A 23,575-nucleotide genomic window follows, 5' to 3' on the forward strand; every position below is an offset into this window, starting at 1 on the left:
AAGATGAAGCTAGTACTTGAACTCCATCACACTTAATTGGAAAATAAAAATACTTTTCGGAAGGGTCCTGAATGATAAATATGTTGACCACAATGATATTAATCTCTTCCTTAAATGAAATCAAGTGGGTGCAATGATATCAACACTCCTATCTTGCTAGTTTGGATGTTGAGCTTGCTCGTCTTGAAAGCCATCTTCAACATGAACTAAAACCTATATCTCTAGCTAGAACAAGTGCTCAAAACCTAGCTCTAGTCACTTCATCACACTCTTGATGTTATGCTTTTCTACTCTCCAATGGTTTTTTACTTTATATAGTTTAGTTTATGGTAGATATCAGTTGTTTCTCAATGTTAGTTACATTTATTTACAACCATTTGAAATTTGGCCAATGGTGAATAGATGTAGCTTCCTTAGAGGAAAATTGAGACTATACATTGCATGAAAAGTGATATTTTTGTTGGTGTATGAAAAAATTATGAAGAAATACAATCTAAATTCACAACCAAAAACCAAAAAAAAAAAAAAAAGGAAAAAAATCACTTTTTCTAGTGGAAATTAATAAACAAACCTTGATTATTAACGTCTTAGTCTACCATTGGTGTTTCCTTCGCGGGAGGGTGGATAGCATTCAGAATGATGCCTCAATCTCGAAAGTTCAGGGTTGGTAAAGGTATCGATTACATCTTTTGTTTACTCCTTATGCGAGTTCAATACAGTTTGTTTTGGTTCTTTTATCTGGTTAGGTGGAACGTCATCCTCTCAACGGTGGCTAGTGGTTATGACGATGTTCTAATGCCCCGTTAGAGGGGACGTGCACATCGGGGAGGGGCAGCTCCACACATGGCAGGGCGTCAACAGGAAGAGGAGCCAAGTTTTGCTACTGAAACTACTGGTAGCCATCATTTGGGAGAGGGTGTAGCTCTGTCACCAGCCCGCTCCCCAGGTCAAGTAGAGGCCCCCGCCTCCTTGGAGTCTATTGTTGCTCAATTGACCAACATTCAGCTCAATATCGATACTCTAAGGGAGAAGAGGTATGAAGATAGAAATGAATTGGTAGCTTATATCAATGATCTTCAACACATGCAGAACGAGATCCTGGACTCAGTGGAAAGTCTACGTCATCACCACAGGCGAAAAAATGACCACCTCCACTCCCTAGAAGTGAGGGTGGCGCACATAGACTTCCACATGCATGAACGTGTTGCTCTCTTTTTTTCTCCTCTAGCCTTTCCTCCAAATCCACCTCCATAATGTGGATTCCTATGATATGTATTTTTGCCTATTTTGTGCTTTGTAAGCACTGGCATGTAAGCCAGCCGACAATAACCAGTGACACCAGTTGTCATGGTCTTCCTCTAGGCTACTTGTTCCTTAAAGCTAGGCTTAAAACAAATTCTAAGCACGTGGAGATGTATTTTGTATCTGTTGATTTTCTAAATATAATGAATTTCTTTTTACCGAAAAAAGAAAAAATAAACAAACCTTGAAAATAAATGGGAGTAGTCTACGTGGGTGTCAATTTTTCTCGTCAAGAGTTTATTCCCGATCAACGATTCCGGCTATGACGTTATCCAATTGATGACGACTTTATTTCATTGTTTCCACTCTATCATTACCTTTACCTTTATCTCATTACCTCCACTCCCATTTTAAATTATTCAAACTTTATATTTCTGCGCATTCAATTTTGGATTCATGTTCTGTTTGTGGCCAAAATATACATGAACCGGAAAGATAAAACAATGGGAAAGCCTTGACCCAGAGTTTGTAGTAGTCGGGCAAGAATCATGTTGAAATGGAAGATACAGTGCTTTAACGCCCAGGTTTTCTCAGAAAATGGCAAACTCAATTCATTTTCATGTAAATACCTCAAGGAATGATTTATGATGGAGGTGGTTTGCAGTTGTGTCATTGTGACCCATGCCATATATTCTATGAGATTTACAAGTTGTTCAACGATAGTGATGGCTACGACGAAATGCAAAAAATCTATCAAGCCCAAGAAAGGGGCACTAAAGGCTTTTCTTAAGATAAGAGTTGCACTATGCCCTGTCAATTACAATGTTTAACTAAGGGGAGTGCACCTTTGGTTTGTATAAAGAGGAAGAAAAATTCTTGCCAGTTCTTACTTAGAAATATTGGGAGAACATTATTATATTTATTTATTTTTTATTGGGTGAATTCTTGCAATATTACTATTACAAAAATATATGTAATAAAATCACTTAATATAATGTAACAGAGTTCAATTTTCGGACCTGGAGTATGCCCTAAAACTGCTTCTGTTTGGCTAAGGTCTCGTCTTCCTTGGATGTAAGGAAATAGGTTAACGACCCAAGGCCCAGAGGCATCTGGCAGGGGTGAAAGTTTGCCCCCCTATGGACCACCAGCGGGGGTTATTCCAGGTGGCGTGGGTTTTCTTGAATAACGATGATGAGTCAGCGTACATTCACAAATAGTAACGAAGAATGATTGTCCTCACTGCTAGTTTGACAACTAAATTATGATAAATTTAACTACCCCTATATAAGAATAAAACTCAATTTTATATTAATAATAGAACTCAATTTTACTATAAATAATTCAAATTTTGAAATTCCAACTCTAGTAATTCCAAGTAACCAAAAAACCAACTAGTATACTCTCTTGTAAACGTTTTTGTTTTTTTTTCAAAACTCTTTTGCAGATATTTTCCTTTTTAAAAGATAATAAGGTACTAAATGAATTTGCCTTTTTTAAAGTTATATATATAACAATTTTTAAGTATTTAAAATTATTAAAAAAATGTTGTATTTATACATTCAATTATAATAAAATATTTATTTTTATATTTAAAACCTAATTTATAATAATTAAAAATTAAATATAACTATTTTATTATCTTAAAAAAATAAAAGAATTTGATTTTTAAAATTTTATTATAATTTTTTTAATTAATAATATGTATATATTTGAAAATAATACTTTTTAATTTTAAAAACTAATAAATACAAAGATCAATATCGATATCTATCATTGTTAGAATAGGGTTATTGAATAAATAGATTTATAGTAGTTATTATGATAAAAATGATTGAAAATGAAGTATATATATTTTTAGGTATAATTAAATTTAATAAATTTAAGTAATTATTTAAATTAATTAAAAACATTTTATATAATTTTTTTAGTAATTATCTTTATTAATATTATCAGTTTAGATTTATCTTAATTTCGAATTTATCATGTGTTGAGAGGGATAAAATCTCTGGAGGTGCAAACCTTTTTTTTTTTAGTGTAGAATTTGAGGAAAAGTTTGCATCTGGAGGGATTTGATTCCTCTCGGTGCATGATAGATATGTGGTTAAGATGGATCTAGGCTGGTAGATCCATCTTAAACTAGGGATGAATCTAGTTGGTTGAGAATCTTGTTACATATATTTTTTTTAAATTATATATGTTTAACTCATATATTAATTCTATACCTAATATATTTTAGTGAAAAACCGAAATATTCATGAATTTCTATATCTAGCTTCTATGTGTGTATTTGTCTTTGTGTGTCCCTTTATTCTTCCCTCTCTCTCTCTCCACCTTCCATCTCTATATCTATCTCCCTCCCTCTCTCCTTCTCTCTCTCCCCCTCCCTCTCTTCCCTGTCTCTCTCTCCACCTCTCCCTCCCTCTCTCTACCTCCCTCTTCTTCCCTCTCTCCCCCTACCATCTATATCTATACCTCCCTCCATCTCCCCTAAACACATCTCTCTCTCTCTCTCGCCCCTAAACACATGTCTCTCTTTCTCTCTCTCTTCATCTATATCTTTATCTCCCTTTGTCTCTCCTCTTTATCTCCCTATATCAACCAACACACATACAGACTCTCTCTCTCTCTCTCTCTCTCTCTTTTTTCCCTCTCCATCTATATATGTATATATCTCCCATTGTCTCTCCTCCTTTGTCTCTCTATCTCACCCCCCAAAACATACTCTCTCTCTCTCTCTTCCACTTCTCTATCCATACCTATATCTCTTCCTCCCTCCCTCTCTCTGCCTCTCTCTTCTTCCCTCTCTCCTTCGTCCATCTATATCTCTAACTTCCCTTGTATCTCCTCCTTTTATCTCCTTCTCACCCCCAAAACATACATACTCTCTCCCCTTATCTATCTCTCTCTCCCTATTTCCCTCGTCCTCTCCCTCTCTCTCTTCCCCTTCTCTCCCTATCTCTCTCCTTCTCTCTCTCTCTTCCCTACTACTGTCCTCTCTCCCTCACTATCGCTCCATCTCTCCCTTTTCACTCCTTCTCCCTCTCCACCTTTCTCTCTCTATGTCTTTTTTCTTCCCTCCCTCTCTCAACACCTCCAACTCCATCTCTCTCTCCCACCTCCCTCTGTCTCTCCCCCCATCACACTCTCTCTCAACCCTCTAAATCTATCATTATCTCCCTCCCTCTCTCCTTTCCTCTCTACCCCTCTCTCCCCCCTCCATATATATCTCTCTCTCCTCTCCTTTTCCCTCTCTTCCCCCATCTCCTCTCTCCCTCATTACATCTTCATCTCTCCCTTATCACCCCCCTCTCTCTCTCCACCTTTATATCTCAATGTCTTTGTTATTCCCTCCCAATCCATCTCTCTATCTCTTTCTCTCTCTCTCTCACATCAGGAGATTATTTTAGGCTCAAAAATGAAAGTGCCCAAAACTTCTTGAAACTAGTGCCAAATCGAAGAGCTCAACAATCTGAATCCAACACAAATTGTTTCACGCAAATATGACATCGGATACTTACAAAATCATGTTTTGATCGTTTTGGGAAACATGTAAAAAATTGAGTTGGGTTGTACAGGGCTTCACAGTCAACAGTCTCTACTGCTGACTGGACCCTGACTGTATAGGCTGATTGTTCATCACTAACCAGTCTCTACTTGACACTTGGCACAATTGTATTGGCTGCGAAATGGTGTAATTTCATTGGTTGATTGGGTTGGTTGAGGTGGACCAACCAGGGAGGACCACGTGGGCCAACCAAAGGTTTCCATGTGGCCTCCTGGTGGCCACTAAAATTTTGTTAAGGGTCAAACAACACCCTAGGGAGTCGAACTCATGACTTCCCACCAAACAACCACAAGCTTTACCACTAGACCATCCATCGCATGTTACTTGATATGGTTAGAGAAAAAACTATATTTAAATTTTAAGAGCGTGAAGTATGGTGGAGGGGGGTCAGCCCCTAAGGGCTTAGCCCCAAGACACATGTATTCCATATGCTCTCGGCAGATGTGAAAGGTGCCAATATAGAAGTCGCTAGGATTTATCCCTAGCCATAGTCACATGCCACCCTCATATAACTAGGAGCACGTAGGGATAAAGTGCTAGGGAAAAGGCACTTGCTGCAAGGGGCAAGCCCCAGGTTCCATCACTGCCATATGACCCAGAGCCGAAGGAAAAGGAGTTTCGATGGGCAGGGCAGGCGTTAAGGCCCAGCTTATGGACCAGTGGCACAACATGACCATGTCCCCGTGTTAAGGGGCTTAATCGGCAGAGGCGGGCATTAAGGCTTAGCCCTTGGCCCTTTGTGGCCCATGTGGCCATGTTTTTCAACCCTAAAGAGTTAGAGGGCGAATTAATGATCCAACAAATTGCACCTGGGACGAGTGAATTTGTCACTCAGTTAGCGATTTTTCAAGCAAATCTGTAGAACAATTAGCTAGAAAGTCGAAATTGTTGGGTTTTTAACAGTGAAGTTCATGGATGAGCTGGTAGCTCATAAATTTTTGAGTTGTTCACCAATTTGAGCTCAGAAAGAGGCTATTTGGAGGTTTTTGGATCCTCTGAATCCATTGGTGACCTTTTTTTTTTTTCTGTTTTGAGCACATATATATGGCCTTTTTACAAGTTGGAGGCTAAGAGGTGTATGGATCAATCAGAGTTTGGTAGCATTTCCTAAGGGTATTGAGCATGAAGAAGACCTTGTAGGGGTTTCTTAATTTTCAGAATTCATTTGCAGCAACTGATACTTGCACGGTTCAACTCTTGGACATTTTTCTCTCTATGTCAAGTTGAGGAAAGCTTGGATTATGTCCTTCTTTTTGCATGTATGCTCATTTTCAAATGAGGTCTTGGGTCATTGTAGGAGATGCTTTGTATTGTTGTAGTTTACATGGTGATTGCAGGTTACCATGTTGTTTTTATGTGAGCGTTCTCAACAGAGGAACATTTCCCCTGTAGATTCTTTTTTCTTTTTCTTTTTTTTTAGATTTAATTAAGAAATGTCATAAAATTAAATTAAATTAAAATATTTATAAAATATTTTGATTGTGAAATAAGTTATGGTTTTTGCATGTGTTATTGATAAGCCATGATATTGGTCCATGGTATTGTAACATAATAATTAAAAGCAAAAGCAAAAGCAAAATTTAACAAATTAAATTTTATTATGTTTATTAATTTACTCAAACCAGTTTATTACAAGGACTAAAAAAAACATGGATATATTTTTTAAATTATTATTATTAGTAATAGTAGTTATAATATAGGGGACATTAAAAATGACATACAATTTTTCTTATATTACATCTAACGCCTACACATCTACCTTATACTTAGTTCATCTACTTTATATTTAATTGTAAAGCACCCCCTCTCTCTCCACTAAATAATATTTCTTATATAAAAAAATTATTAATATAAATAATAATTTTATTACATATATTTTATAATAATAAAATTAAACCCCTTACTTTCTTATTATAACTTATATATTTTAAGTGATCACCATTTTTAATAACCTTAATATAATAATTATCATAGCAAAATTCCACAATTATCTTTAAATAATTAACCAAAAAACTTAAAAGTCCAACCATAAATTAATGAAAAAATGACAAACAACATTAGAAATCCATTAGTCATCTAAAGTCTAAACCCTTCTAACTTGAAATCTTCTCCTTATTTCTATTAGCCTTAATATGAAACATATCATAACAAAACCACGTAATTAAAAAGTTAATAAATCTAGCAGGAAAAACTATAAATCCATTACTCACCTAAAACCTATGTCACACGGTTCGAGTTCGACAACGATTAAGTTCGATTGGAGTTCGAATTTTCCGATCAAATTCGAATGAAGTTCGGCATTAGGTTCAACTATACATATTTTTCAATATATATATATATTTATATATATATCTATATATGACAAAATAATAGAAAATTCAAAATCGATCCATAAACACATGAACACAAATTCTTATTAGTAAACATACATGAATAATGTAATCATTCTAACATCTAGTTAAATGTAAACATACAATAGTAGTGTATACATATTTACTTTTAATAAATAGAAATTTAATAATTATTATTATTTATAAAATTAAATCATTTTATAAATAAAAAAAAAAAAAAAAAAATATTATATTATATTTTTGAATAATTATTATTATTTACAAATCAAATTTTCCCCAACAATATTATATTAAGTTTAAAAAATATTTAGGGTTTAATTTGCTTATTATATTAACAAATAATGTTAATTCATCGTTTTCAATAATAAAATAAACAAACAAATAAAAACCTAATACGACATTTTAACTCAAAATGTAACAAGTGCTACATAGTATCTAGTACCTGTGGCTTAATTTAAATATAGTTAAATTAAAGTAAAAGTATTGAATTCAAATTAATGTTAAAATCAATTTAAATTTCACTGATTTGTAAATTAAAATATTTTGTTAATTGTAATTATAGATTATGATGATGAACAATCCAATCTTACCTAACAACAATAACAAATCAAAGAACTAAATAAAAATCATTGCTTTGAATAAAATAAAATTATAATAAACCATAGTTCATAATCATTATCTTTAAAATTGCATTTAATAACTTTTAAGACACTAAAATAGAATATATATATATATATATATATATTAAAAAGTAATAAAATAAAATAAAATATTATTTATACAACAACCAAACATATTTATACACTGAATATTTTATATTTACTCTTTATATACCACTATAACTTTATTATTATAATAATAATTTGAAAATATCTTTCTACAAATATAATTGGTTATAATTAATTAAATAATATTATATATAACTCTGGTTTTATTTGTTTGTATTCTTGATAATAAAACAACAAATTAAAAATCAAACATATTCAAATAATCACCCTATCATTGTTAATATATACATCTAAAGCAACTTCGAACATGTTTAATCTATTCATATTATGACGACCTACCTTTTCCATTTTGAAAGATAAATGTTATTAAAAATAAAATAAAAAAACCGAAAAATCTAAAGATAATATACAACTTTTTTTTTTTTTTTTCCTCCCGAAGGTGGTAAAACCTATCAACTCAGGTGTCAAACCAACAGTGAGGACAGCCATCTCTGGCTGCTATCCGCGAATGCTGGGTTTGACTCATCACTGTTAAATAGGAAAACCACGCCACCTGGCATAACCCTGCTGGTGGTCCGTAATCGGGAGCAGGCTCTCACTCCTGCCAGATGCCTCTGGGTCTTGGGCCGTTAACCTGTTTCCTTACGTCCGAGGAAGATAATATACAACTTATTTTGCAGTTTAGTTTATTTATATTTTTCCCATTGTAAAATATATTTTAATAAAAGAATAGTTAAATTTATAATCTTTTTAAACCTCCTAATCTATTATAAAAACATAAATTTTATATAATAAAATATTTAAAAGTTATAATAATAATCATATATTAAGACTGAAGGTGCTGCGTCACTAGGACACTGGTGCCGCTGCCCGCAGTGCGTCGGTGGTCTGCGTCCACTGCTCAAGGCCTCAGTCCTCACGCGGCCCACTGCCCACTGCCTCAGGCACGTCTTCAAACTTCAAAGTTTCAAACTCATTGCAACTGCAAGTGCATAGTTGCAAATGCAAACTGAACTCCACAAATGGCACAAATAAACGCTTAGCCGACAGTGTGTGCCAAAACGCTAGCCAGCGATGGTTTCAATTGCTAAAAGGCGGTATGCGACCCCAAGTTTTCTTCTAAAACCGTCAACAAAACCATCTAAGGAAAACCGTCAAACCTGAACAAATTCGTTGAAGTTCGCGATTAGGTTCGAGTTCGCTTGAGGTTCCAATTTTCGATTCAGCGAACCTGAACGACTGAATTTTTTTTTACAGGTTCGGTGAATTTCGAACCTGAAGCTTCAGATTCATCAAAACTTGTGACTTAGCCTAAAACACTATTTCTCTCCCCGTGCATCAAATGTTAATGTTTTCTTTTAGTACAATGAATAGGAGATACAACATCAAAAAGTTATTTAAAAAATAAAAACAATTGGAAAAACTTAAAAATGAAAATCCGAAGATATATCTTCATCGAAAACTTAATTAAAAATAAATAAATAATCTCAAATAATAAACGTTAAAGCTAATAAAGCCTAAAAAGCAAACCCTGCAACCACAACCTATGTCATTGCCATATGGTTATTTAAATTATGTTGACATTATTAATTCAAATTACACAAAATATTAATGTTTTTAAATATATAAACTAATTTAATACCATAAAAACCTTCAAAATATTTAATAATCAGTAAGGAAATTGACAATAAATTTATAACACATCTCTACCAAATTAAAAAAAAAAAACTTGCTCAAAAATAAATGCCAAAAACACTCAAAGCTCATTAACACTTAATAGTAAGGTTAACCATTTCACATCCCTCTGTATTAGTTGTGTGAAGAAACTTCATTGAGTTATATAACAGTTATTCAACTGCCTTTCAGCTTGCAAACAAAATCCCCAAACACACAATAAAAATCTACTTGATTGATTTATTGTGTCCCACACAAATGTATCAACACTCGGTCAATTTAATAACTATGATAGTTAAGATTAATTTTTCCAACAAAATCAATCAAATACAATTTAACTTACATGTCTATACTCAATCAACTATTACCATTTAATTTTTTTCGCACCTATCCATGTTAACAATTTTTTTTTTTTGCAATACGAAAAAAACGTTATTTGTATTAATATCAAAGAGAGGTTTACAAAATTCACATTTTGTCTAGCAATCACATTCCAGACCAAACATTAACAATTACAATATGTTCAAAGAATTTCATCAAGAGACATCTCCCTCCTTATACAGTATAAGGAAAGATGAAAAGTATAAACAAGTAGTGGAAACTGTGTTTGGTAGTATCGTTATGGATAGAAAATCAGCCCAATACTAATATCAAAAAAATAAGTCCATGTTGTAATAAACACCATCTGCAAAGGAGAAACCTCACTTCGCAGAGGACACTGTGAGAAGCCCAGTGGCCAAGTAGAAGAAAGTTAATCAATAGGGAGAAAAAGGAAAAAGGATTCTGATTTATGTTCTTGGGAGGATAAATTCCTCCATGTTATATGTGATATTTTCCAGAAGTATATCCATGTACCATTTACCTGGCTCAAGTGATAGCCCTTTCTTTGATAAACTGTCAGCTTGTTCATTTTGTGATCTGTCCACATGTTGGATAGAGTAACCCTTTTGTACTTGCCAGAAAAACTCAATTCTTTTCATCCATCCTGTAAGGTGGGGATTTTTTATGGAAATTTTCCCTAAGACATGGTCAATTATGATTTTAGAGTCTCCATAAATATGCAGATCATGAATGTTTAGGAATTTACTGAAACATAAGAGACTCGAGAGTGCCATTGCCTCTGCTTTGTTATTGGTACCTTTCCCTCCGTTCCAGTAAATGTTGATTTTTTGATGTTCGTTCATGGAAATGTAGATACCACAGGCACATATTCCATTTTGTGCTGCCCTGTCGAAGAATCCCCTTGGGTATTCCAACAAAAAATTGTTATGTCCATTGGTTTTATTTTTATACTATTTGAGTTGTGGCATGTAATTGTTGTAGAATGAGATGACCTTGTGAGTTATTTGCTGAAAATCTTCCTGTTTGTTTTGGAACAGAACATTGTTCCTCCACTTCCAGATCGTCCATATAACAATTTGTGGGATGGATCTCCAAGAAAATTTCTACACGCTCCACCATTCGAGTGAGTCTTTTAATGAAGAATGTATAGTATCACTGAACCCAAGTAAAAAAGATGGAAAATGTGTTCATTGTTTTCTGCTCCAGCATTGCAGATTAAATAGATACCCGACCCTTCCCACTGTCTCTTTTGTAGATTGTCCCAAGTGAGGTTTTTATTATGGTAAACTAGCCAGGAGAAAATAATGATTTTGTTTGGGACTCCTGTTTTCCATAATGAAGTAGGGAATTGACGTCCTATTTGGGAATGTTGTATCTTGGACAAGGTTAAATAGGTTTCAGCGACACTTATATTTTCCTTTCCCCTTTTCCCCTTCCAAGTGATATAGTCTTGTGGTTCTGGACGACAGATACCAATACTTCTTATTATCGTCAATGTCTTGTTCCATTGGAAAGCCAACTATCCTTGTAGACCCAACTCTTGAGCTTCTTTCCATATGGGAGAAGGTCCCTGCCAGCCTGCAATGACCTGTCCCCAAACAAAGATGCCCATACGATGAAAGACAATTAAGAATTTTTGTGGAATAGAGCAATCCTTCCCTACTCTAGAAATAGGGTCTAAATCGATGTACATTCTATTCCCATTCTGAAAACTCCATGAGAGATTTTGTAGGAAGAAAGACTGTATTCTACGGAAACTTTGCCAGATAGCAGAGCCATGAATGGATCCTATTGTGCCTTTTCTGTACCAGAATGTAAAGTCTTTGTTTCCCATATACTTTCTTTTTATGGACCTACTCCAAATGCCCTCTCCGTATATACCCCTCCATAAGGATTTGCATAATAAGGCTATTCCAAATTTCCGAAGATTCATAATCCCCCAACCTCCTAGATCCTTTGGAAGAGTAATGTTAGAAAGTTTTGTTAAGTGAAATTTCTTCTTTTCTTTACATCCTCCCCAAATAAAGTTTGCTGTCAGTCTATTTAGCATTTTTATAATGCTAGCAGGAATATAAAAAAGGTGAGCCCAATAAACAGTCAGTTGTGCTAAAACTGATTGTGCAAGTACAGCTCTTCCTCCCATGGACAGGCACTTGTTTTCCCAACCTGATATTCTTTTAAAGTAGCGATCTGTGATCCATTGCCAGTCCGCTCTGGAGTAGCAGGAGGGTTTAAGGTGATATCCGAGGTATTTCATTCCTTCTTGTATAGGAATTGCTTTTATGTTATACAACTCTGCAATGTAGTCAATGATTTCCTTGTCACATTTCCCATGATAGATAATAGATTTGCTTTCATTGATTTGTAGACCTATAGCCATTTCGAAATTCTTCAGGATGTTGTAAAGACATATCCAGGTGAAACGACAAAGCATTCCAAAAATCAGGATGTCATCAACAAAAAGACTGTGTGAAATGTAGTTGTTTTTGCTGATCATCAGAGGTCGGCAGTGACCCTCCGAGACAACCCTTTTTATATGTAGACTTAGGCAATCCATTGCCAGGATGAACAGTAACGGGGAAAGGGAACATCCCTGTCTCAAACCTCTAGCAGCAGGGAAGAAAAAAGAAGGATGTCCATTTATAAGGATGGCAAAATTAACCTTCTCGATGCAAGCCATAATCCAGTTTGTACAGGAATGATTGAGTCCAATTTTGGTAAGTACACATCTTAAGAAACCCCAATCAAGACAGTCATAGGCCTTTTTTAGATCAATTTGCAGAATCGCAGCATCAAGTTTTTTTGTGTGAATGGAGTGCAAACTTTCCTGTGTGTTTGCAACTGCATCATGAATAAGTCTGTCTTTTAGGAAACCATGTTGTTCCTGTGAGATATAGTTTGAAAAGGTACCTCGGAATCTGCGAGCAATGATCTTAGAGATTATTTTATAAATTGCATTGCACAAAGATATAGGTCTAAAATCCGAGAAGGTATTGGCATATTTCTTTTTTGGAATGAGGGCAATGTAGGTTGATGATATGTATTGGTGAATTTTACCCGACATTCTGGACTCCTCGACCATACTCAGAAGATCCTTCTTTACTAGATCAAAAAAGTGGAGGAAGAATTCGATCGTCCATCCATCCGGGCCTGGACATTTATCTTTCTTAAAGGATTTCATTACTATTAAAAGTTCTTCTTCAGAAATTGGTCTGAAAAATTCATCATTTTGTTCATCATTGAACATGGTGGGGTATGGGTCAATTCCCCAGATGATATCTTCAGCCTTAATGTTCTCATTCCTACTGTAGGATTTCTGGAAGTATCCTACAGCTGCATTGCAAATATCTTCCTGAGAATAAAAATTATTTCCCCCCTCATCCCTAATCTCCCAGATAGTGTTAATGTTCCGCCGCTGATTTGCATATCTATGAAAAAATTTGGTATTTCGGTCACCTTCTTTTAACCATATAACCCTGCTTTTTAGTCTCCATGTGGCTTCCTCAATGGCTAATAATTTGTTTTTCTTAAACTCCAGTTCTTTTATGCAAAAGCGAAACTTTAAGGGAAGACATTGATCTGTCATCCTAGAGGCAATCCTGTCCAATTCCATCTGAATGTCTTCCAGGGCTTTCCTATTTGTTTTTAGCTTCCGGATTTGCCAGGGTTTTACTATTTTCCGAAGGGAAACTAAATTGTCAAGGAGGTGTTGAGAAGGGGAGTCGCTGGCTAGAGGAGAGCGGCAGGCCCAGGTTTTCTGTACAAGATCATTGAACTCTGGGTCATCCAACCAGGTTCTATTAAATTTGAAAGGAAAACCTTTCCGGATTCCAGATTTTTTCCATTGCAGTATGATGGGCCTATGATCTGAAATGAAGTAATTTAAGATATCCATATCTAGTATGCCCAGATGTTCCAACAACTTATCATGGAGCAAGAAACGATCGAGTCGTTTGGCTAGATAAGTCGGACCAGATCTTCCATTATCCCATGTGGGGGCTATTTTTGATGGACAGACATCTACAAAATTGTAATGAAGAAGGGCGTCTTGAAGCAGGCCGGCCAAAGGGTCCACCTTCCTACCGCTCCCCTAAACTTCATCACAGCTTAAAGTACAGTTTAAATCTCCTGCGATCATTAATGAGTCCAGTTCCATTATTAGTCCCTGCCTTGGACTATTAGCGATCGCTCGATTATTGACCGACCATTAGTTTATACTTTGACCGATTTTTTTCAGCGTTTTTGCATTTTAACCTAAGTTTAATGCTCCCAATTTCATTCAACAAAATTTTAAGCAAAGTTTTTGGTTCGGAAAACAATTGAGCTCTTATTACAGCCTTCACGTTGCCCGATGCAAAAAGATTGAGGCAATCTCATCTTATCCAAAGTAGGTTGTGGAGGCAAAGTTTTCAATATCATCTTTTCCAAAGTAGGCTGGTGCGCACAACTTAATTTATCCTAAGTTCTTTCTGGGGTCTGTTCCACGTTAAGCCAGCACCTAATTTAGACATTTGTTCATAGAGATATTTGCATGTTGACCACCTGTCAGAGCCCGTGTTTACCACCCAAGCTTACACAGCGTATGGAACCCTGTCAAAGCTTATATGACAAGCAAAAAACCCTGCAAGGAGCCTTTCACCTCTGTGTACTCGTTCCTAATTCTGGTGAGTTCTTTTGATCTACATCGAAGCCATAGCCTACATTGTTTCATCATGATGTCTCCATCGTCTATAAACTCAAATATTGTGTTGCTAGATCGCAGTGCCGAGTACTTGCAGGGACTTGCTAATTACAATAACATAGAGTTCTAAACATGTATTCGGAAATTATGTGACTCATCAATGGGTATTAATAATTGTAATTTTTCTGGCTTACCTTGAGGTTGAATCTCAAGTGAATCTGAAATATCATCTGCACCAGCATCACTAGAGCATGTGGAAATTCTTAGGGCTTGTCGATATTCCTTGCCCCTGGAAGTCACGGTGGCAGCTCATCGATCTACTGCGGATGAATTTGGACCCGAGAAAAGGGATGCTGGTCGAACTTGAACTGGCTTTGGATATGCATTATTTGGAATGTAAGTAGGCTCTGGAACGGGCCCCTCAGGTATTTATACAACCATACACCTAGCGAAAGAAAGCATGTTTATCATTTTCCCGCCGCACATTTTTTTCATTGACCTTTACGGAAACCCTCATTTCTTCAACCTTGGATATCAAACCCTGTCATGCGCTAGAAACCCTAAATTATTTTATCGTTTTTCCTTAATTTTTCACCCTTTTCGAATCTAAGAGCCTTTAAATTGTGCCCAAATGATGTTTCCTCCAATATCCTCATCCTCTTGCCCTCATTCTGAAGGGAAAAGATTGTGTTGTATACACTCAACTGAAATAATGACAAATTCTACAAACAGAGATTCAAATTTAAGAGTATTTCAGCCCATACCTTCAATCATGATAAATAGGTTGCCAGGTCGAATCCCTATTGCAATATTTCATTGCGTTATGGGAGTTTTCAGGAGCATTAGCATTATTTATTCCTCTTCATGGTCTCGGGCTCTGCTACAATACCATAAAAGGATCGCTTGAGCTTTCTTTGTATGTCCAGAGGATTTTCCCTGGCTTACTGGACCAATGAATGTTACCTCCTTTCATATCACCACCATAAAAATGTAATCGATGTTGCTTGCTCCAATACGAGTAAATGCAAAAAACAAAAGTTGCGCACTCATGAGTACATACAGCTAAAGCTGTGAACGCACACAACGTGCATTGGTGGTGTTTATGGACAACAAAAGATTGGCAGATAGGGAAATCGATTTCATAAAATTGATACCAACAGTCTCATGTTGGAGCAGAAGGCCGAAGATCCAGAAGGGGTAGCCACTTGGCTATTGCATGCAAAACCCACTTGGTGAATACATACAGCTAAAGCTGTGAATGCACACAACAAAATTTGTGCATTGGTGGTGTTTGTGGACAACAAAAGATTGGCGGATAGGGAAATCGATTTCATAAAATTGATACCAACAGTCTCATGTTAGAGCAGAAGACCGAAGATCCAGAAGGGGCAGCCACTTGGCTACTGCATGCAAGATCCACTTGGTTTGGTTTTGTTTTGGTTTAATTTAACTTTACTTATTCCTTAATTACATATTTTTTTTTTAATTAATGTTTTTTTGGCACCTGACATTACATGTCAGATTAGCCCTTCTTAAAAGATTACATTGGTAAGCCCTTCTTAAAAGATTACATGTCGCAAATCTCATAGGAATCTCATCTCACAAAAAAATATTCAATTGAAATATTACACGGGCACTTTTCAAATTACTTTTGAGTCCTCTTTGAAAATAATACTATGCAAAATCACATGTGCGCATTTAATATAAGGCAACATGAAATGATTCGTTCAAACCTTCAACCCTTCTGCGTTGTGCACATTTACTTTTCATCCTTCATGCACACTTTCTTGACTTTTCAGATAGAATGGTGGCTGCGGTATTTTACGAAGGAACTTTGATATTTCGAAAATTTGGTACCTTAACCCATTGTGCGTTGAAGAAACTAACCCGTTCTTTTGCAGTGTCGTTGAGCATTCACTGAGCATTAGTAACGCAAACGCTTTCTCTAAAACTTTCAGCTGTTTTAATACGCTATATTTAAACGCTTTCTCTTAGTTTTTTAGTTGTTTTAATATGCTATCTTTAATGGTGTACAGTGCGTTAATAAGTAAAAATTTCTGGAAAAGACTTGATTTGTCAAGCAAACTGCAGATAGTTGTCCCAATTTGGTTCGATTTCCTTGTCCCCCGCATGCTTACCTCCTTTCATATCACCACCATAAAACTGTAATCGATGTTGCTTGCTCCAATACGAGTAAATGCAGAAAACAAAAGCTGTGCACTCATGAGTACATACAGCTAAAGCTGTGAACGCACACAACGTGCATTGCTGGTGTTTATGGACAACAAAAGATTGGCAGATAGGGAAATCGATTTCATAAAATTGATAACAACAGTGTCATGTTGGAGCAAAAGGCCGAAGATCCAGAAGGGGTAGCCACTTGGCTACTGCATACAAAACCCACTTGGTGAATACATACAGCTAAAGCTGTGAATGCACACAACAAAATTTGTGCATTGGTGGTGTTTGTGGACAACAAAAGATTGGCAGATAGGGAAATCGATTTCATAAAATTGATACCAACAGTCTCATGTTAGAGCAGAAGACCGAAGATCCAGAAGGGGCAGCCACTTGGCTACTGCATGCAAGGTCCACTTGGTTTGGTTTTGTTTTGGTTTAATTTAACTTTTTACCCAAATTGGTGCTCTGAATGCTGCCTCTCAAGATGCCTACAAGTTGGTTTTGCAAGGTGAGGAAGAGTTGGACATAATTTTTTGAGGAAGAGTTGGACATAATTTTTTTATATGAGTTTTGTATTGTGTTTTGTATTATTGATCAGAAAAATTTTGGTTTTTGCGGAAGAAGCCAACAAGGCTTCGTTCGAGAACATGGTATGAGCTTTAGTTTTGTGCTCGTGGTTTCTGTATTTTGTGTGTTCTTCCCAATAAAATTTCGGACAGTTTTGATTTCTGTAGTTTCTGTATCTTGTGTTGTGTTCTACCCAACAAAATCTCATAGACAGGTTTGATTTCTGTGGTTTTTAGGTTCAGAACATGGGCAAGCAATCTCTGCAGTGGGGTAAGTTATGCTGTATGAAACATTTTGGATGCAATTTGTTAGTTTGTGGTTCCAATGATTTTCTAGGCTTTTGATAGTTTTAAAAAAAATATGGTAATGTATTTTTCTTATTTTTAAAACTCAAAGTGAATAAATATGGTAAGATTGTTTGGGTAAGTTTCAATCTCTCATGAAAATTACAGAGGAAGAATGCCTACTCTCCATCGGAATCTGGGAAAGGCGCAACGTTGTGTTGACTATATCGTGGACAATCCCACCAGACCCTCCAAACGAATCAGACATTGGAACGCATTTTTCGTTAGAACCCCATTCTAAATTGTTGGAGCCCAGATTTAAATCCCAACTTTTAAACCTGGAGGCTTTACCAATATAAGTTAAATAAAAAAAAAAATTAAGGGGTAGCCACGTTGGGTTGCATGCAACCCCACACGCCCCTCCACACTAAACATTTATGGCTTTGAACTCTTTGTGCCAGACCTTTAACGCATTTGGAGATCAATATGGTAAGGGTTACAAGCGCTCCATTACCGAAACATACAGTGCAAATAAAGTGCGGAAGGCAGGGTTGGATCGAGTGGTTAACCACGTTGGATTGCATGCAAACCCTACACGCCCCTCCACACTAAACATTTGTGGCTTTGAATTCTTTGTGCCAGACATTTAATGCATTTGAAGATCAATATGGTAAGAGTTACAAGTGCTCCATTACTGAAACATACAGTGCAAATGAAGTGCCGAAGGCAGGGTTGGATCGATTGATTACCGGAAAGGAACCCTAGGGCAAATCTGACTGCGTTTCTTGGGTAACAAGTCGACGCTGACAGTGTAGAAGAGATTGCATATGAAATATTTTTCCTTTTAAAACGAATGGCATTCTAAGAATAATGGTAGCCCATAACTACATACTATAAATTAACGAATACCACTGGAAGTATGGGCAATTACACGAGTTTCTCAACTCCAGTGGCTCCCTTGTTTCAGATAAGAGAAAACGATTCCAGAAAATGAGACGGTCCTTGTAAAGGGCATAAACATTAAATATATGGATGAAACCAAAAATGCCTCGGAAATTGGCCACAAGCAGGATACCAGCGAAACATCTAAAGGCTTTGACGGTAACTCTGATCCCATAAAGCAGCAAGGCCCTAGAGAGGCCAGTGGAATCCGTAGCCGTATAAAACCTATTTTAAAAAATATATATATAAGTTTCATCAAACACCAGACCTGGTTGAACGCAAATCAAATTCCAGACCTGGTTGAGCGCAATTCAGACTTTTGAACGCGCGCGATTACACGACCATTGAGATAGTTTGAACCGTTATTCATCTTCTCGATGCCACGTCAATCCCTATCTTATCCTCCGTTGCGGCACATCTTTATAGGCAATTAATTCCCCATATTATTATTGGGTCAGTATATAGTACTTGATATTTACTCTTATCTTATATTTGCCGAAGTAAAAAATGCCCGAAGAATTTAATTATTAATAACATACTGTTAAAAAAAATAAAATTAAAATTGAAAAAATAAGGTTTTAAAAAATGTTTCTTTTTTTTAACTAAAACATTAAACTATTTGTTAATTTTTATATTAAATTCTTATAATTTTTATTCTTTTAATTATAATATAAAGATACGTTATTGTAATTTAATATAAAGATATGTTATTGTAATTTATAAATCGTATTAGAAATTAGAATAGACTTCTGAAAATCTTTATGAACCGTATCAACCATTTGATTTATACATTTTTCCTATAAAATATTTACATACAGTTTTGTTATAAATTATTTACATATGTTTTATTTCGAAGGTCTCGGTTGATGGAGCTAAGGACCAGTGACAGCTGGCAGAAAGATTATCGAAATGGCGGCGGACGGATCCGCCACAGACTTCCGAAATTACGGTGAAAGAAGAGATGCGTAGAGGACAGGTAGTGGGCACTCCGCTAAATATAGCGCAAAAATATGGGCCGGTGTCGCTCCAGGTTTCATTTCATTTGAGATATGCGGCGGCCTCCTTATGCTAACCACGTCGTCAACGAGAGTGCATAATAAAAAGTAGGTGCCAAAAGGCTCTTCGCTTCTCCGTCAGAGACGTGTGGGTAACATTAAGATGACGGTGTTTGACCTGAAAGGCCGGTAGGCTCTGATAAGGTCGGTCGTGTTTGCTTTTAAAAGGAACTTCAAGAGCCGCTGTTGCCAATGTCGAACAAGATGGGCACGACACGCACAATACTGGCGGTGACGATTTTGTTGTTGGGATGGCTCTGCGTATTGTCGGAGGCTTCTACTCGTGTTGGCGGCATCCGCGACATACCGGATGTGGAACACAATAAAGAGATTCAAGACCTTGGGCGATTTTCTGTCGATGAATACAACAAGCAACAGGTGGTGGTCTGTGTGTATATTTTGTGATTTATATTCCACCAATAGGTATATGCACTTCAAAATTAATTGAGGGTTTTCATGGCTTTGTGCAGAATGTGAGTCTTTCGTTTCGTAAAGTGGTAAAAGCGGAGGAGCAAGTAGTGGCAGGCGTGCGGTACTACCTTACAATAGAAGCCAAGGATGGCGGCAAAACCGGAGCGTATGCAGCCGAAATATGGGTGAAGGCATGGGAGAACTTCAAGCAGCTTCTTGATTTCAAGCCTGTGCAGACCCCGCATTAACGATACTCTCTTTCCTCTACAATATCTCTTGTTTTCTTCTTTTCTGAAGTTTGAAGGTTCACTCAATAAGAATGTACTGATGGTGTAGATTCAATTAATAATAAGCTGAATGTCTGTTTATTAGTTCTGCCCACGAGTTTGAAGGCCGTCATGGCATCTGCCATGTAGAGCAGGCTCTGGTTTTGTAAATATTCGTCACGTTGATTGTCACACTCTATCACAGGAGTAAATTTTTTTTTGTAATTCCTACTTACCAACTTACAATAAACATGCACATAAACCTTATATGGAGATTTCTCGTACCATTAACATATATATATATATCGGCACGCACATCATAAGCAGCACAACTAAATCCCACTCGACATATTGTAATGGTTATATTTTGGAATACATGCATGCATGGGTTAATGGTCTTCCCATACCCGTTTATTTAATATGTTTATATATGTTAACTTTGGTATGTGGCGATTATGGTTTCGAATCCACGGCAAGTCCCGGGTACAGTGGACTGTTCGCCTTCTTAATTATAACCTTTATGGCATTTACCAAGTATTGTACTGGCTTGTATCCCCGAGACGCTGATGTGGTGAAGTTCTGCCGCTTACGGCTCTCGCTTATTGTATGCCGTCCACCTGGCTTGATCAGTGGTCAGCCTTCAAACGGCCATGTGCGGTGGCGTGCCCCAAGGCTCCAAGTGTTATGAGGCCAGGTACCTCGATCTTACCATTTCGCGCTCATAATTTTTCCCGGTTCCTCCTTGTCGATCGAACGGTTGAAAGAAGCTCAGTCAGATCGAAGGTTGCGAATTACGCCACGAAGCAGGGTTTCACAGTGAAATATTTAAGTGTTGTTTCCTCTCGGCTTATTCTTGTTTTCATTTCAGAGCGACTGTGTGCAGCCGAAGACTTTGGTGGCTCTCTGCCATACCGGGGTTTCATTCTCAGTACCCAGAGCACGGTGTCATGCCGCGGCTTCTCCTTTCGACACAGGTATAGACGTGCTCGTTCTTTTGCTTAACTTCTGGAGTTTTTCAAAGGCAGTCCTCATGACTCCAGATTTAACCTTTTCCGCTGCTAAATTGTTTTGTCATTGTTCTCAGCAATTCCGATAGGGTTCTAAGTTTAATTGTCTCAATGTATTCAGGAGGTGCTTCGGCGACCGGTCGGCGTTGGGGAAAAATCTGGCTTTTCCCCCCTCAGCCGTTCCACTACGGGTAAGAGCTGGTTGCTTTCCAAAGGTCCTGCTTTCGTATTCTTTTCTCAGAGTATTGTCTGAACCTCTGTTCCACTGAACAGGGTTGCCGAGGTTCTTGCTATTGTAATCAATTTCCCCGCCATGCATCCGGGGTTTCTTTACTGAGAAACTATATGACTCATTTTCTAGTTTGTATGGTTATTTATATCTGGTTGTTTTTATTGCCAAACTCAGGCGGAACTCCGCCTAGGCACGGTACGCCGGCTTGAGTTGTATATATATGTACTGTTCTGTTTTCAGGGTTCTGCCCGGCTCACGGACGTTGCTTCATAGCAAATACTGTTACAGTTTTATAATATTAATCCTTTATTATTCGGTTACAAGTTTGTTTTGTGATACTGGTATTTTGGTATGGCTATGGCTCTGCATTAAAATGTTCTCGGTGTGTATCGCCTTCTCCACAGCTTTTACTTTGAACTCGTTTGACATACGAGTCGCCATTCGATTTCTTTTCAGGTATATTAGTTATTCTGTAGTGGCCATATCTTGGTTTTTAATTCGGCAAAGGTGCCCTGCCGGCTAAGCACACGCTTACGCCCCGCAATGGTGACACCTTAGAGCCAGAATCTTTTGCAAATAACTATACGCATGCATAATGTATTGATCTTTTCCTTTGTTACATGAACAGGAATATCTTCGCCTGTAGATTATGTCTATAATATGCATGTACATAATTTCAGTCTGTCGTTTTACTTATGTAATAGCAGAGATATTGTCATCAGAGTTTGTATTTAGGCTGCCGACGAATGTTCGGCCCGCTCTTGCTTTGATAAATGGTTTGAGCTCTCCATTGTTTACTGCTACTTTGAATCGGTATAAGAAACGTATCTATTCTGTTTATGGCTCGTTTTTTTTTAATATTATTCGCTCTAGAATACAGAGTAGGGTTAATTAGTTCCTATCTGTTTAATATTTGTTTTACCGCCTGTAATACAAGTTCTCAGTTCAATATATATTCAACGCTTGCATTCTTGAATGGAAATGCAGATACGGTCTCTGCCGAGCACATAGAGAGTTTTCTTTTCTAAGAAATAAGCAGTTTGTTTCCCTCTATTTTATTTGCTCACCACAGAAAGATAAAGTCATTTCTCAGTTAATAAGCTTAATAAGCCATACCTGCTTAGCCGCAAACCTGTATGTAATGCTTGTCAACCACCCGTCCGTAGGAAGATCCTTCTCGATCTTCCACCCCCAAGCACATCTGCAGATCTCGTCTGCAATCTCACTGGCTATGCCAGATCTCGCTATCTGATCCTAACCAGACATAGCGGATTCAGGAATTCTCTTCCTCATAAACATGCCATCTGGTCCTAACCAGACATAGCACTTTCTTTGTTTTTCTTTTTCCTTCTGCCATCTGATCCTAACCAGACTTGGCATTTTCCCCTTTTTCCTCTTGGGGACTCAACTGCCTCCTCAAGGCAGTTAGGGTTTCTTTTTATTTAACCACCTTCACAGTGGTTAGCCACAGTTAATCATATACTCAAATTGAATAATGATAACACAATTAATTATCATAATGGTTAACAATACTTAACAACAGAGTTTTTATATTTCATCAAACAGAGTTTATCTCACAGTTAAATTTACTAATTTACCAACATTACTCCTCACGAAGGGCATCACATCTCCCCCTCCTGAAGTTCTACATCGTCCCGATGTTGCTGTTCAGCCAAAAATAGTCTGGGATAAGTTTCCCTCATACTCTGTTCATCCTCCCAGGTGGCCTCGTCAGGCCCAAAGTGCTGCCATTGCACTTTAACCTGGTGGATGGTCCTTTTCCGCAGCTCGACTCTTCTCCGATCTAATATGTTCACTGGCTCGACCATGAACTCTCCTTCCGGTTCCACCTGAAACACACAGTATTCAGTCAGCTGCTTACTAGCATTCTATTTTAGTTTTACGTTTATTAACAGCCTTTTCTTACCTGAATATCCTGCCAACTTATTATGTGCCTAGGGTCATAGACATATTTCTTTAAAACTGATACATGGAAGACATTATGAACTCGGATATGGCTGGGTAGGGCTAGCTGATAAGCTAC

At 37.0% G+C, this 23,575-nt stretch overlaps 1 protein-coding gene across 1 annotated transcript; it reads left to right on the forward strand.

The window, feature by feature from the left end:
* Nucleotides 1–19,580: 19,580 nt before the first annotated feature.
* Nucleotides 19,581–20,401, forward strand: LOC149150269 (cysteine proteinase inhibitor A-like). The gene is made up of 2 exons (XM_089440704.1): nucleotides 19,581–19,993; nucleotides 20,086–20,401. Exons 1-2 carry the CDS (start codon nucleotides 19,808–19,810, stop codon nucleotides 20,272–20,274), a joined length of 375 nt encoding a protein of 124 aa, XP_089296830.1. The 5' UTR covers nucleotides 19,581–19,807; the 3' UTR covers nucleotides 20,275–20,401.
* The last annotated feature ends 3,174 nt before the right edge of the window (nucleotides 20,402–23,575 follow it).

This window comes from Pinus tabuliformis, chromosome 9, assembly GCF_031772625.1.
Source record: "Pinus tabuliformis cultivar Carrire ecotype Pingquan chromosome 9, CPIR1, whole genome shotgun sequence".
NCBI classification, from domain to species: Eukaryota; Viridiplantae; Streptophyta; class Pinopsida; order Pinales; family Pinaceae; genus Pinus; species Pinus tabuliformis.